Source organism: Aulostomus chinensis, chromosome 13, assembly GCF_037954235.1.
Source record: "Aulostomus chinensis isolate RoL2024-O1b breed Wild chromosome 13, RoL_Achi_v1.0, whole genome shotgun sequence".
NCBI classification, from domain to species: Eukaryota; Metazoa; Chordata; class Actinopteri; order Syngnathiformes; family Aulostomidae; genus Aulostomus; species Aulostomus chinensis.
Genome location: NC_141332.1, coordinates 27,819,070 through 27,834,812, shown reverse-complemented (window position 1 = coordinate 27,834,812; position 15,743 = coordinate 27,819,070). Strand labels below are relative to the sequence as shown.

The 15,743-nt window shown below is 49.5% G+C and overlaps 1 protein-coding gene across 15 annotated transcripts; it reads left to right on the top strand.

Moving 5' to 3' along the window:
• Positions 1-711: 711 nt before the first annotated feature.
• Positions 712-10,299, top strand: LOC147251589 (uncharacterized). 15 transcript variants are annotated; one of them, XR_015118987.1, is made up of 7 exons: positions 712-738; positions 1,995-2,354; positions 2,872-2,939; positions 6,219-6,339; positions 6,457-6,538; positions 8,324-8,452; positions 8,540-10,299. XR_015118987.1 is itself a non-coding variant. In XM_086222382.1 (7 exons), the coding sequence occupies exons 2-6, from the start codon at positions 2,130-2,132 to the stop codon at positions 8,341-8,343; spliced, it is 486 nt and encodes a 161-aa protein (XP_086078508.1). In that variant the 5' UTR covers positions 712-738; positions 1,995-2,129; the 3' UTR covers positions 8,344-8,452; positions 8,540-10,299. The 15 variants fall into 15 exon arrangements, 6 of the variants coding, with proteins under 6 accessions (XP_086078508.1, XP_086078507.1, XP_086078505.1 ...); XM_086222382.1 differs by having other exon boundaries at positions 2,853-2,939; positions 6,268-6,339; XM_086222381.1 differs by having other exon boundaries at positions 2,853-2,939; positions 6,268-6,375.
• Positions 10,300-15,743: the final 5,444 nt, after the last annotated feature.

Here is a 15,743-nt window from a genome sequence, read left to right as displayed (position 1 = left end):
TTGATGGTCTGGTAGACTGGGACTGGTCTGTTCGCCTCCTTAAGGGGGTGTAGAACGCAGTCACAATGGCTACCGTTAGCTCCCATGGCAGGTAAGAGGGTCGGCATCTTACTGTCATGGCCTCCAGGTGTGGTGAGCAGAAGGTGTTGGTTACTGTGCTGTCAGTCCTGATGAACGTAAATACACAGTCCTCCTGCTTTATTTTTCCCGGAGGCTCCGGAGCGGTCATGGCGGTGGATGGTGCGGCCAGGTAGCTCCACTGAGGTGTCGGGGATTAGCGGGTGTAGCCAGGATTTGCTAACAATCATCAGACAACACTCGCGGGTGGGGTGGTTGTAGATTATCTGTGACTGTAGCTCATCCATCTTGTTGATAAGGGATCTGGCGTTGGTAATTCAGTAATATAACACATTTTTAATGATATTTCAGCAATAATATTACAGCTATTGTGTCCAGCATATGTTGCAGCCTCTTGTTATGATTCTCCTACAGCCAGAAGCTCCAGGAAGCTGCAGGTTCTCAGGAGAACAGTCATGATGAGACTGTGACATTCACATTTTTATTTATTTTCCCTTTTTGTGGTGTGAACTTTCCCAAACTACTGACTTTCCATCTGTAAAATGTGAAAGGAAAAACGTTCCTTCTTTGTCTGCCCTTTGTTCCTCGGGGTATTGTTTTGGCGTCGCACAACCCCACCCCCCCCCCCCCCCCGCACAGAGCAGCGTGTGCTCCGAGCTGGTGAGTCACCTCGCCGTTGTCGTGATTATTACTGTTTTGTTATTCATAACCATAATATATTCACAAGTGCTGCGATGTGACATGTTAATGAAGTTACTCGGTAAACCTCCGTTGGTTAACAACTCGTAAATTTAATCTTTAACCGAGTTATTCATGCAGAGTTTGCTAGCCTAGCATTGTTCCGGCGAAGCGGGTTTTTTTCCGGTCTGGTGAAGTTGTGCTCTGGCTGTTTGATAGTGGGAGTTCTCACAGGCTATGGAGTTTTATTGTGGTTTTATGAATTGTTTGTGTTACTTTTGTAGAAACCCCATACACACAACGCAGAGCAACGCCCGCTCCATGAATCCAGTCGAGAGCCCCGAAATCCACGGACGCTTTGAATTGCATTTTAATATCTGGGTGTCCACTGGAACTTGAAGATGAACTTAAAAGACATTGAGGTCAAAGTTCAAGTTTAATGGGCTCAGAGGGAAAAAAAATCACAGCTAAAAGTTTGTAATTAGATAAGAATAAAGAGCTGTGGTGACTATTTTTAATGTCAGTCTCAGTGTAACAGAAACACGTTTTAATGGGTCCCACCACCTTGGCTGCAGATGGGCATCATGATCCAGTGGTTGTGACATCACAAGCGCTGAAACATGAGGAAGTGAATCACATAGAGATCTGAAAATAATGCTTGTGTGTTGCTGCTCTGAGTTCTGTAAAGATAAGAAAGTGAAGTGTCACCAAAGCACTCAGTCATCGCTCCTCCAAGCCAGCTCCTTCCATCTACCCACAATTCATCACACTCTCGTCTCTCTCACGCACGCACACGCACTTCTGATAGTTAAAATGTGACCCAACCTGTCCTGCAGCCACTTGGAGAGAAAAAACACCAATTACATCGGTGTTTGGAATACAAACAGCCGCCATCACTCTCCTCAAACGGGATGCTGTCAATGTTTCCAGTACGCCCCCCCCCCGACACACACACACACACACACACACACACACACTGGCCAACAGCACCTGCTCACAAAACAGCTGACTCAGCGAGTTGGAAAAGTCTGCATTGAGGAGGAACTGCGTGAGACAGTTGGTCGAGAGAGAGCGTTTCAATGAATCGGCCATGTTGGAGCGTGGCGGCGCGGTGCAGTCCAGCTGGGAGTTGCTCCTGATTCTGATGTTTCCATGTAGTTGTGCTGTCATGCAGGTTCTAGAGAGCTGACCTGTCTCGCTCCAATTAACACTGTCGATTTTCTTAATTTTGCACACAGAACTTAACGTGAGGCCAAACAAACGTATTCTGGGGGAACTTGATGTGCCAGTGTCCTGCCGTGACCTTTGACCTCCGAGCCACTTCAGTGTAGGAAGGACTGCCATCGACCGCGAGCCAAGAAGAAGATTTTCAGATGTTTCTCAACAGTGTTTCAAGTGCTCCTGCAGTAGAGAGGAGAACGAGCTCCTGCTCCTCCTGTCCGAGCAGATCTCATTGGAGACACATCACCACCCTGCAAGCCCAGAGGCGACAGACCGCTGACGTGATTGGACAGCCTTCTTCCTTCATGGTTAAAACCTCCGATCGGACGGTGTCTGTCATTAATTTGATACAAGTCAGTACAGGTGATCCCATGCAGGTAAGCAGCTGCAGGCGGCTGGCTTGGGTCTCCCCCCGCTGACAGCGTCTTTATTAGCGGGCAGGTTCAGATTCCCAGAAGAGGAAAGTATTTGTGGTTTAAATAAACAATGACGTTTGCTCTGACTCACTCGCTGGCGGTTACAAAGGCCACAATTGAATTAGACACATTCACGTAAGCAGGAATAGTCTGGTGAACCTGCACCGGACTGGAGAAGGTGACAGCTGGTGAGATCAGCGGCCAGAGTGGCGGCACCAGGGTCACAGAGGGTTAAAAGATCCAGCTTGACGAGCAACATGAAACCTGTCAGGAAGTTCAGGGACGTTGGCCACCATGGTCGAGATCATCCAAACGTCAGCTGAAGAGGAACTCAGCGGGGGGGGGGGGGGGGGGCCGGGCGCCTCCAGTCGTCACGCCGCGGTCTCTCATCGCCATGTTGCTGCAGGCCTTCCAGCCATTTTAACACCCAGGGTTGGCTCTGCTTCCTTCTCCTCTCAGCCTTCTTCTTCATTGGTAGGCGAGCGTTCAGCAGGAGGGGATCTAGACGCCTCGTTAGAGTTGATCTTCTCATCCAAGGCAGCAACAGTGAGTGTGACATCAAGGAGGGAGAAAAGGCTCCTGCAGGTCTCACGGTGAGGTTTTCTGCACCCAAAAAGCAAGGAAGTGGAAATAAAGTTGGATCTGATTGAAGCCAGCTGGGTGCTAATCACATTCCAGTCAAAATCAAAATTAAATATTGCAACAATTAGCAGGTCTGATGGAGACAGTCACACAAGCATATAGCAGTGATTATATTTAACTGTAATAAACGACTAAAGCAGCGTCTGAGGATTTGCAAATAGGCAGCAAGAGGTGTCGGAGGAGGAAAACACAGCTGGAAACACCGACGACAGGCAGGAGGACGAGATGAAGAGAAGAAGAGAACAAAAGAACGAGTCAAACAGGGTTAACGTTCTAAACGCAGGCGAAACGCCGTTTGAAAGGCCGAAGCTGGGCTCTTCATCGTTGTGAAAGTGTCGGCTGGGAAAGGGAGACTAACGTGTGTGCGTGTGGCCCCATGACTGTAATCTGTGACTCTGTAGCTGTAACCTAAAACCACCAGGAATCAGTTCATTAGCATTGATTGACTCAATTTGAGCATCTTTCAGGCTGCACGGTGGTGCAGTGGTTCGCACTGTGGCCTCACAGCAAGAAGGTTCCGGGTTCGAGTCCCAGCTCGGGCACGGGGTCTTTCTGGGTGAGTCTCCATGTTCTCCCTGTTCCTGCTGGGTTCTCTCTGGTACTCCAGCTTCCTCCACAGTCCAAAGACATCAAGAGGGACCAGGTTAATCCAGACTCTAAATTGACCGTAGGCGTGACTGTGAGTGTCAATGATTGTTCGTCTCTCTGTGTCGGCCCTGCGATGGACTGGCGACCTGTCCAGGGTGAACCCCGCCTCTCGCCTGTTGACGCTGGGATAGGCTCCACCCCCCGCGACCCTTAATGTGTAGGAATAAGCGGAAGATGACGATGGACGATGGATGAGCATCTTTCAACCTGTGTTTCATGTTTAAGGGTCAAAGCTGTTGGTTGCTCTCGTGTATTCGTGAAGTCAAAGTGTTAAATGCTGTAAACTGTTATTCTACTCTGCCTTCCTTGTCACATTTACAGGTCATGTAGACTGAATGTTTGGGAGGAGCTGGATGAGTCATACTGCATGTCAGAGTGCGATGTGTCTCTTTAGCTGCAGCCATGCATGCTGAAAAGAGGGAGGCTGAGGCGCAGCCTGCAAATTAGCAGGTGATTTCCCTGGCTGTGTTTGAGTAGAGGGTCATGGCAGGGCCCTAAATGCTGGGGCAGCGTCACAGTGGCTGAGCTAAGATGGCCGCCTCTGATTCAAAATGCCCTGCTGCTGTTGCTACAAGCAGGCTTTACCCAAATGTCCTCCCTGCTCTGTTGGCCACGATTCCACCTCCTCTGTCGCTGCGGCGGACGTCCACATCGTCTCTATAAACACCGTCTCCTCATCTGCGTGTTCAGAGTGGATGAATCATAAACCGCTAATTGAGGATGAAGTATTTCTGAAAATGACAAAATATTCAGGCTCCACTTGGACTCGAGCATCAACCAAAACAGTTTGATGGCTCATCACACGTATGTAAAGCAGCTTCGCCATCGTCACCCTCCGTGTTCACCCAGAGGAACCTGATACAGGATCTAATATATCCAGACTTGAAGAGTGGGATTTGTGGAGCGGCTGCCGTGTTCCCTCCCTCCACCATCGATGACATGCGACGACCGAAGACTGAGATCAAAGGCAGAGCTGAAAATAAACCTGGAATATCAGAAATGCTGAAAATGGCTGACAGTTGCTGAAATGCAAAAAAAAAGGAAATTCCCTCCTATTTCCATGGAATCATTTGAACAGAGAAACTCAGGGTTGCAGTCTGAAGGACGCCACGTCCTCAGGAACGACTCAGATATTTTAGTAGTTTCTGATTTCTGGATGCGAGGCCGCCTCATGGTGGTAGCAACCACAGCCACTCACCTGATGCTGGGATAGGTTGAGGCTCAGCGCTGGCTGGAATGTATGTGGTGGTTAAACATGAGGTTTGGGGTCTTGCCAGTGGATGGAGTTCATTTATTGTTTCCGCTGTCACCTGACTGGGACTTGGTGGGAGCTTCCTCAGGTGGTCAGAGAGCCTCGTCACTCCAACTTTGATAATTGGGGTCTTTTGTTTGTGTTTTCTCTCAGTTTTCGTGTCTCGCTGTGTTTTTCTCTCCACCCACCTGCTCGGCTCGGCGCTGCCTCAGAATCTGTTTCATTCTCTAAATTGGCTCCTCAGACACCCTTCCCCTTCTTCCCCATCTCTCATTTAAAAAGTGAGAAATTATAATTATCTGAATTATGCTTTTAATGATGCGTTAATTAGAGTCATGGAGTGAGATTAGCCTATGAATTATTACTTGTGAAATCCTTCCAGATTCATGTGAGCTCCTGGTGCAGACGGAGCGGAGGGAGAGGCAGAGCAGTGCTTGGTGATTAGCGCATCAATAAATAACAGAACAGATTGTGGTGCATATGCTTACCATTACAACTTTTAAACCAACGCTTTCAACTCACACCGACTGTCTCGTGCTGGCATGAAGCTTCTGCACCGGCAGCCCAGTCAGTTTTGTGTTTCCCTCTGAGTTCTCACCAAATGTGAACTATTATTATACTGCGAGCTCATGCCTCAGCTTTCACTGCCTGAGAAACAACAGTAGCTTCAGTATTCGCCCTGTAAGAAGAGCGGCAATGAACGCTGACCAGCAAAATCCGATGGGTTCATCCTGAAGACCGAACCAAGCCACAGCTGCGCAGCGGCCATGGAACAACTGCAGCTTCTGACACGGTGGTGGCGCCGCATCTGTTCAAATTTGTGAAATAAGGAGACAAATACTTCTACTACTACTACTACTAATTATAATAATGAATTGGTTGGACAGCTTAACTGGTGTTCTGGGACAGTTCACCCAGAAATGAACACTCACTCATTATCTACTTGCCCTCATGATGGAAGGTCACCCTTGTCTTTAACGTTACGATTTAGACTCTGTTGGAAAACATAAACCATGTCAAAATGAATCATTAACATGGAGTAGGACCCTGATATGAATCTTAGTATCTTATTGAAAGTCCTGCATGCCGGCACCACCTTCTTAATGGGAGTTTGAACACACGTTAGCCTGATAGCCTGGTTAGCTCGGTCACGAGTCTGCTCCCGCTGTTCATCTCGTATCTTTGACCCCAACTGAGTCATCACTCAGTTTCCATTTTCATCTTCTTATGAAATATTTACTGTGACTCTCTGCTCTTCTGATTGTTTTCTTTTTGGGGCTCAGGGAAGCTTTGTGACGCTGTTGGGTAAAGTTCATCATCTCGTGTCACCAGGAGGGACGCCGGCCTCGTGACCGCCAGCCGTGGGTTTCTGCAGCCGGTCTGAGTGTCGCTGCTCATCAGCTGGTCAGCTCATCTCGTCTCACTGCAACCAGCCGCTGCGTGAGAGCCGACGAGTGTAAGAGTATATCATATGTGTGGAGTGATGTCATCACCAGGCGCCGCGTTTTGTCTTCTCAGCAGATTTCCCTTCCTGGCGACTGTCCAAATCAATTATCCCACATTCAGATTCACACCTCAGGCTCTCATCAGAGGTGTGAACGAGGTAAGCAACCCTCCTCTGGATCTGAAGCCCCTCAAAGCCTCGCCTCTGCAGCTGCGAGGGATTCTTGGGATCGGACCTTGAAAACACGTTTTCAAGATCAGGATGCAGAATCTCAAAGCTACTCTGTTCCCCAGATATTCAATACTTCGGTCGGTTTCGCTCCTCATATGAACGCCGTCATGACACAAACGATTACTCACAATTTCATCAAATTTGGGTGTGGAACAGCTGACTGAGTGTGGAGGAATAGCAGCTTCCTGCTGACCCAACGGTGGGATCCCAGTTGCTGGGATGGGACGTGATTGGCCGGTTGGCTTTAGCTGGGATTACATCAGCCGCGCGGATGTGTCTTCTTCGTGTAGTTAATAGACACGTCAATACACCTTCCAAGCTGAAGCCTCTTTTACTGCTTTCCTTCTGCTGCGCGTGAGCTAAAGTATTTACAGGAATAAATCTCGGACTGACTTCACATACGTGTCGGCCACTGCCTGGTGCTGAAGAGCAAAACTGCTGTTCTTTTGACGTTCTTCACATTTGTTGAGAAAGACTGATGGAGACCTAGAACCAAACTCCATTCGGAAAACTGGCATTTCTAGAGTTGTGGTCTTGTCATTTTGCAGACAGACATGACAAAGGAGCAATGATTCTGTGGAACTAATCGGTCCAATGACATCGCTACTTCAGCATTGACTCGATCTGCTTCTCATGATAGCATTTATTAAAATCTAAGCTGGAAACAGAGTGTGTTCCTCTGCTCCTGGGACGTCGTGAGCCGCAGGATGGCTCTGCTGGTCAGCGAAGTGTTGAGCTGGTCTGCAGACGTTCTCCAGAACCTTCCCTGTCGTTCCTGCTGACGTCAGCCACGGAGGAGGCTTTCAGGCGCAGGCAATTAATGAAATAATTTCTCTGAGTAAAAATATCAGCGGTTTCATCAGCCTCAGTTATATTTATGCTTAGTGATTCTACCAAATGTGAGCGTGGTCCATATGACCATCTCACAGCTCAAGTCTGCTTCCCGCCCAGTCAGCAGTCAGTTTTCAACTGGCACGCCTTCGCAGCTCCCGTCAGTGTGACTCAACATGAGTCACGCTGAAAATGATACATTTGGTTCGTTTAATTTAGCCCAGCTTAGCTTCACGGGGCACCGACTGAAAATACACCTGCTGAGGGGCACGGCGAAGGACACGAGGCGTTCGTGTGCTCACAGAAGTCTTCCTCATTGGTCAAAAATGAGGCGCCGAAAAACTCTTGAGCCCCAAGAGGGTCATGTGACCTGTCATCTGTTTGTCATCTGAACAAATGCCATGCAGACGCCCCGTAGTCCCCAACGTTGTGCTTGGCTTCCTGCATTTGGGCCCATTTGTGTTCACCATAATCAAACAGCACACGAGAGGGGGGGGCGGTATCAGACTGAAGCCCGCCAGGGTTCCATCAAACAAGTGACACCAGCCTGAGATGTATTCTCACGCTTCGGTACGCGTCGCGTCGTTACCTGGGCGTCAATATTAAATGTCCACGTCTAAATATGAAAGATGTTCTGGGAATCTGTCTCACAAAGTTGGATTAAGAATCAAACAGAAAACTGAATTAATGAGAAGTAAATCACTCCAACGCAGCTCTTCACACATCGGCGTTCGTCCCCGTGAGTGTCCGTCACTCCGCCTCCTGTTGGAAGACGATCCTCCATCTTCTAATAACAAATCCTCCCATTCTTCTCGTTCAACCAAACAATGAGTGAACCTTTTCACAGTCTGAGTGTGAAGTTTCTCCATCTCTTTCTCTCAGGCTTCAGGTGGAGTGTGTGATTCACAGTCGGTGGTGGTGGCAATGGCTGTGCAGGTTCTCTGTTGTGTAGGTGGTGACATCATCTCTGCACCTGAGGCGGCGGAGATGACACCTTCAGCTCGCAGGCAGGTGAGAAGCCACAAACAATCCAGCGCTCATAATGAGGAAACAGCTGCTCACAAATTCATGTGGTTTTTATTTCTGTTTGATTTTCAGGGAGACGTCAATGGTTCATCGGAAAGTTGCCTGTTGTCTTCGGTGTTTCGATCTTAGTGACGCGGCGGACGTGCGCTGGCCAGTTCTCACGGTGAACCTCACAAGGGTCGGATCGTCTCACATTCCTTCTCAAGGCCTCCTGGCTAGCTAGCGCTGCCTGGGGCCCTCATGGTGACAGCTGACGATCCCTGGCGTCGGTTCTACTGTGTCTCTCTTTTTCTTTAAACGAGTGACATGTTGCCTCACAAAAACTGTCAAGAAGCATGAGCGTGAACTCAAGGCTACCAACCCAAGACGCTGCAGTCTGAGCGATCAGAGCCTGTCCATGTTGTGGCGCTCTGCTTGCAGAGGTCATCTTCCTTTTCCCTCTCACTCCTCTACTTTTGCTTGCGTTTCTTTTTTTTGAGCCCAGGTGAACTGGAGTCTGACTGGGTGGCGTCCAGGATGTTTTTGAATCCGTGCGTCCTGGCAGGAGGATGGCATCAACAGCATCAGCGCTTCTCATTGGTTAACAAGAAGCACATGACTCCAGACAGGCAGAGGGAGACGGGACCAGCCGGCGGCAGTCAGAGCAGTGGGATTCCTTTCATTATGATAGAACTCCCCCTGACAGAGACATAAGGGACAAAGTGCGTCCCTGCTCCTGAGGGGACAGAGCTTTTAGTTCCCAAATGAGGGACGATTCTGTATTTTGAGGGACAGCTGGCGTCCTCCCTCAGACGTGGAGCGTCTGTGTCACTGTCACCCAGGCTGCTCTGTGAGGGTCGTCTGTGGTCCTCTGGTTCTTGTCATCAGGTGACTGTCCCTCAGCCAGTGAGATCAGCGGGATCTGTACTGTCACACTGGTGTGTGAGTGTGCTGTCAGCTCATTGGTCACGGAGGAGGAGGGGAGGGCCTGGGAATAAGTTTACTGTACGTTTTCATATAAAGCATTAATTCCGTTTACATGTTACAGACCATTTTTGATTCTCGCGGTGAGACAGGACTCTTCAGCTCAATACAGGACACACTCTTGTTTCTAAATCGCGGACGATTCTGTTTTTCAAGGGACGGTTGGCGCCCCTACGGCCAGCGTTGAGTAGGCGTGTTGGTGCCACTTTGACTCTCAGCTGGAGCAGCTTGTTATTGTGTACAGTAAAAGTCCAGTTCAGACAGACGAACCCAATAAATCAACTTCCTCCAGCACATATAAACGCACTGAAGACGTTCATTCTCAGACTAAAGCGTTATAACAGGAATGGAGATAAATGATTAGTTCGTCAAGTCAATATTTGAGCTGTGGGGAGGAACTGTGTTCCCTGAGACGTTTCTGCTGCAGCATCGAGTGTTTGGCGGTGGCGGCTTGGCGCTGCAGATGGCCGGCTCCTGCCCAGCTCCTGCCCAGTCCGAATCCTTCCACTCAAGATGGCTGGAGCCGCTCCCACGCGCCGACGGCCGGCTGCAACCACAATGACGAACATGCAGTCGCTCCTTCAGGACGAGCGACGCGCAAAGTGAACGAGGGGGCCTTTGACCCTCCACCTGCTGCTGAAGTCTGACAGACACTTTAATTCATCTGCTGCTCTAAAAATAGAGGCTGGAGGTGCTCTGTCAGGAATAGATGTTTGTGTTGAAAGTGATGAATCAGTGGACGACTGCTGGCGTCACTTCTGCTTTTAGGATTCAACAGGAAACTTTGACACCAACTTCCTGTTTTCTTCCACGGAGGCTCCATGTTGTGATGGGCGGGCGGTCTGTCTGTGTGTAGGTGTCTTTTGTTTTTTCCAGTGATTTTCATGTTTTGGATCGACACGTTTCGATTGTTCCTGTGTTCAGAGGGATAAATGTCCTCTCGTGGTGGGTGTTTGAGGCCCGACCCCAACAGATGACGGAGGAGACGGTCCAGCTTTCTCTCAAACGATGTGCTCAAACGTGGGAAGCAGCCGTGGCCCGAGGACGCCAATGGGGCTGGTGGGAGTTTGGCCCGCTTCGGCCTGACGTGGTGGTGTGGGTGTGGAGCCGGGCTTGGGCTTCCGCTAGGATGACGGCTTCAGTAGCACCTCTGTCAAAAACTACAGTATTAATACCACGCTGTCAGTGGGGAAGAGTTGAGTGGACGACTGCGCATCAGTTAGCACGCGAGCAGTTACACACAATTATGTGCCAGTAATGTTCGTTTTTGAGTTTTCGGGGTCATTGTGAAACTCATGATTCATCTGAATGAAGCTTCTCTTCTTCATTTCCACTGTGGCTCAGTGGTCACATGACTTCTGTCATGGCAGTCGAGACTCTCAGTCGCCCAGGTCACGGTTACTCTTCAGTGCTGTGTCGCAGGTCACTGGTCCGGTTCCAGCTGTCAAGAAACCACAACCAAGTCCAGTTGCAGGCGATGCGGTGGTGGAGGGGCTGCAACCTTCTCGCAACAGAGGGCTCACTGGTGTGACGGACGACCTCAAAGTGATTCTGAGCCCTGTGTGTGTGTGTGTGTGAGAGAGAGAGAGAGAGAGAGATGTTGCAAAACCTTTTGAGTACTACGAGGACAGAAAAAGTACTATATGAATAGAGTACTTTTGTTGTGTGATGAGTCAGCTGTTTGCCGTTGCCGTGGCGATGCTTAGGTCGAATGGAGCTGCGGCCGTCGTGACTCGCTGGCTGAAGGTCCGGCTTTGACAGGTTCACAACATTGATGTCCTGAAGGCCTTCACAGCTTTGCAGGCAGGGAGTTCATGTCAAGCTGGCACTGAGGTTTCCTGTCACTGACAGGTCTCGCAGTTTCCGTGGTTCCCATTTTCAGGATCGGTGCTCACGACGAGCAAACTGTCACTACACGCACTTCCATCTGCCGCTCTTGTCTGAAGTGGCTGAAAAGATGAGAGCAGCATTTATTCCAGCCAGAGAGAACAGAGACACCACTCGCCTTCACGCCATCTCCTGAAAATGATCCAAGAGTGAGCAGTGAAATTTGTTGCGGCCGGTTTGATGTCATGGTGACATCATCAACAGAGAACCCGGAAAAACAACGATGATCTTGAATTGTAACCCTGTAAAACTAAACACTGTTTTAATTGGAAAGTAAAGAACAGACGTGTAGATACCTGAAAATATTCCAGCTGTGCTTCTAGTGGAGGATGTTTTTGATTATCAGGTCATGTGACACGTGAACCTCCCTTGGATTTGTTTCTGGTTAACCGGCGTCTTTATTCTTGTCGTGAACATCTCAGCTAAACAAACACAACAGATTTACTGCTGTCAGAGCAGCAAACCACAGCCACAGCCTGTCGATCTTTATCTCCTGCTCCTCATGATTCATGGCACTGAGCCGCAGCGACTCCAGGCAGACTCACTTGACAGGAAGTACGATCCTGATCCTTCAAAATAAAATGACATTAGTGTTGAGGAGTGGGGGGGGGGAGTGCACAAAGCACAACACTGAGTTCTATTGATGAAGGGATCAGTGAGATGAAGATGATGGTGATGACCCTAACCTGATGATCACTTATAATAGAGTGTGTGTGTGTGTGTGTGTGTGTGTGTGTGTGTGTGTGTGTGTGTGTGTGTGTGTGTGTGTGTGTGTGTGTGTGTGTGTGTGTGTGTGTGTGTGTGCGCGCGCGCAGACACCGATGGACTCGGAGTCCTGCTGCCTGGATCAGGACGCCTTGTTGCCTCTTTGGTTGTGCCGTTTGGACTCGGGCCTCCAGAACGCCTCCTGGAGCCAGACGAGGAGCAGGAGAGGAAGGAGAGAGAGAAGCAAAACGAGCGTTTAGCCGCTGGTGTGAATTGCCTTTCGCACCAGACAGATTTCCTGATCCCATAATGGCTCCAGCTCGCGTTTCCTGGTGCAAATTCTCGGCGGCGCTTGTGTCGGCTGCACATGCTCCGGCGGCCTAATGAGGCAGCATTAGCCAGGGGAGCCACGGTAATTAGAGCCAACGTCAGCGGCAAGGACAGATGGCACGCCAAGACAAGCATCCCAACTTCACCTCCACCGCGCGCGCGTTTGTGTGTGTGTGTGTGTGTGTGTGTGTGTGTGTGTGTGTGTGTGCTGACAGAAGAGAGAGAGAATGTGTCAGAGGAAAGAAATGTGTCACATAAGAGCAGAAGAAAGCTGAGGAGGTAGAGAGAAGTGATACAACCCACCGGCAGGAGTATGTGGACACCAGAACTGAACCATGGGTACACTCAGACCTGAACCCAAACTGGTGTCAGACCTGAACCTAAACTGGTGTCAGACCTGAACCCAAACTGGTGTCAGACCTGAACCTAAACTGGTGTCAGACCTGAACCCAAACTGGTGTCAGACCTGAACCTAAACTGGTGTCAGACCTGAACCCAAACTGGTGTCAGACCTGAACCCAGACTGGAACGGCAGCTCTAGAGCCTCTAATATACACATAGGGGAAGGGCCATGTGTTTCTGAGACCCGGAGCGAGGGAGGGACTTCTCCTGGAGTGTCATTGACGTTTACATCAGCCTGTCGTGGTGAAAGTGCATTTTGCTGAGAAAATGCTCTGATTTTTTTGTCCATAATTTCCGCACCAGTGTTCAGTTCCACTATCTATCTGGATCATTTGAGCAGATAAATCAGACCAGTTTGTGTTCCGTGTTGGTTCTTTCACGACTGTTCTGGTCTCCTGCTGGTTCTTCTGCTGGATCTCAAACTCACTTTAAACTCCCTGAATATTTGCAAATGTGAGCTTGAGGGGGATTCAAGAAACAGAAAGAAAAATGAGCATCTGAAGATAAAATGAGAGGAAAACTGGGGGAATGTGGAACGAGGAAGAAAAAAGGCAGAAAAACCAGAGAGAAATTAAATGCGTTCTAGAAGAAAATGTGTTGGAGCGATGAAGGGTGAGAGTGTGGAGGAAGAACGATAAAAATAGAGGTGAGGAAGGAGAGAAAGAGGAGGAAAATAGGGAGGAAGACAAGATGAAACATAAATAGAGAGGAAAGGAAACTGAACTGGGGACAGGAAGCCAAACGTGGAGGGAGAGAAGCTGGAAACCAGACATGTCAGTGGTTTGTGACCAGTTAAGATGTCAGGAGCCTCTTGCCTTGGTTTCCAGTGGGGGGCGCTGCGAGGGCTCGTGGAGGGCGCGACTCCTCGTTTAGTCAGTCTAACCTCCCACATGTGTGCTGGTTATCCGTCCCCTGGCTCAGGTTAAGAAGGTGTCAGCTCATTATCTGCTCTCTATCAGGTGTTGTCGCGATGTTGTTTAATTGGCTGATGGAGCTCGTTAGCAGGCGCCTACCTGTCCTCTCTGCCTCTTCCAGCACTGGTTTTGACTCTCCATAATTATCTTTGTCACGATACTCCAATGTGTTGTTGATGGTAATTTATTGTTCATGTGATCAAATATTGCCATGCATTTGCCCGGTGGCACGATCCGTGTTAATGAGGCTGCAGGAGAACCGTGTGATTGGAGGGGAAAAAGAGACAAATGTGGAAAGTTGTTGACAGCCGATCAACTTCTCACTTCCAGAGAGCGAGGAGGCGGCGGAGAGTAGAAACACAAGCGGTGGCAGCCAACGCGGCCTGTTTGTATCATTAGCGAGTTGTTTTTGGAAGGAGGACATTAATATGATTTGTCATCTCAACTTCTAAACATATGAATCAGTGTTTACTCACGAGCTGCAGCAGAGAAGCAGAGTCAGCCGGTGGCTGGTGGCAGGAGCCTGAGGAGGCGACGGCTGCAGGCCGGCTGGACTTCCCTCCTGAAGCAGCAGGAGGCCTCCGACCTGCCGGCACCAGATGTGTGTGTTTATGTGTAAATACACTGGAGGTTCTTGGCTTCTCCTCGACCTTCATGGAGGTCAAACCTGGAGTTCATTCATGAAGGCGGCTTGATTGTCTTCATTTTTATGAAACCAAACATAGCAAATCTGTCCAGGGTCACGATGAGACGTTTGGTCGAGATGCGAAAATTTCAGTCATCAAGTACTTTTGATGTCTGAAGCAGAAGGAGCTCTGACCGCGGCGGCGAAATGCCCTCTCTTGTTGGGAGGAAATTGTTTTTTTTTCCCTTTTCTGATTTCGGGTTGATGGAAATCTCGTGAAATTAGAAAACAGACATTCCGGATGTGTAGACAGAAGGCTGACGAGTCACCTGCTGATTCGAACAGTGACGCGGGCTCGCTGCCAGCAGTGTGACACCGCGATGACACCACCACGACGCTGAGATGTGACAACCACAAATTAATGGACACATCTATACATCCTGGAGCACACACACCTGTCAGCAACACCTCCAGTGTGTACACACACACACACACACACGCTTCTCAGAGATGGAAGTGCAGTGCTCTATGTGTGTGTTGGGTTGTGTAGTTGTGTTGGTGTGTGTATGTTTGGAGGTGAATGGTGTCCAGGTTTGGGGGTGAAAGTAGACCAAGATGGGTGGCGTTCAAACAAACATGGCGTCTCTGAGAGCCCTGAGCAACAATCTGAAGTGACAACAACCTGCATTACACTAACACACACACACACACACACACACCTTCCCATCAGCAGCCTGCTCAGCAGCTGAGGTGTCAAAATGAAACAAGGCGAGAAGGAGTGGAATGAGGTGGTGGTCCGCTTGAATGGGGGGGGGGGGTTCAGTTGCCACCAGCCTCACCAGTTAGGACTGGACACACACACACACACACACACACACACACACACACACACACACACCAGTTAGGTGCCGAAACACACTAAAAGACTGCTATGGTCCCACATTTATTGATTTGCCTGTTGGAGGTTCCTTCCATCATTTGAAGGTGACGACCAGCAGAAGTTCCAGGCCCAAACCCTTTACACCAGTCTGGTCTGAACCAGAATCAGAGGTGTAAAACCTGGACCAGGTACAGATCAAACAACCTGCCCTCCTGAAGGGTGAGGACCTGCTGTTCTGTTTGTGTCAGGTGAAAACATGATCAGATTTGAAATGGGACCGAGTCTCGTGTGGTTGCCACGTCAGTGGCCACAGACGTTTGGATCAGGCCGTCGTCACGCGGGCCAGTTTGTGTGCTCCCACAGGACCGGGTCCAGAGTCGCACTAACGACTACTACTGGTGCTCCTCTGCATACAGAGAGGGAAGTGAGATCTGCTCACCGGAGCCAAGTGAGAACCGCTGCAGAGCTGTCTGATCAGACCGCTGAGTCCTGCAGAAACTAGAGAGAAGAGGCCAGAACGCAGCTGAAAGAGCTGGGAGTCGCTCTGGACGACTGGCAACTGGCGGCCAC

Coding starts and splice junctions, on each gene's coding strand:
- LOC147251589 (XM_086222378.1), top strand. CDS start 2,130: ATGTTTCTCAACAGTGTTTCAAGTGCTCCTGCAGTAGAGAGGAGAACG. Junction 2,940..6,267: donor TCTCATCCAAGGCAGCAACA/GTGAGTGTGACA, acceptor TCGTGTCACCAG/GAGGGACGCCGGCCTCGTGA. Junction 6,539..8,323: donor TCATCAGAGGTGTGAACGAG/GTAAGCAACCCT, acceptor TCTTTCTCTCAG/GCTTCAGGTGGAGTGTGTGA.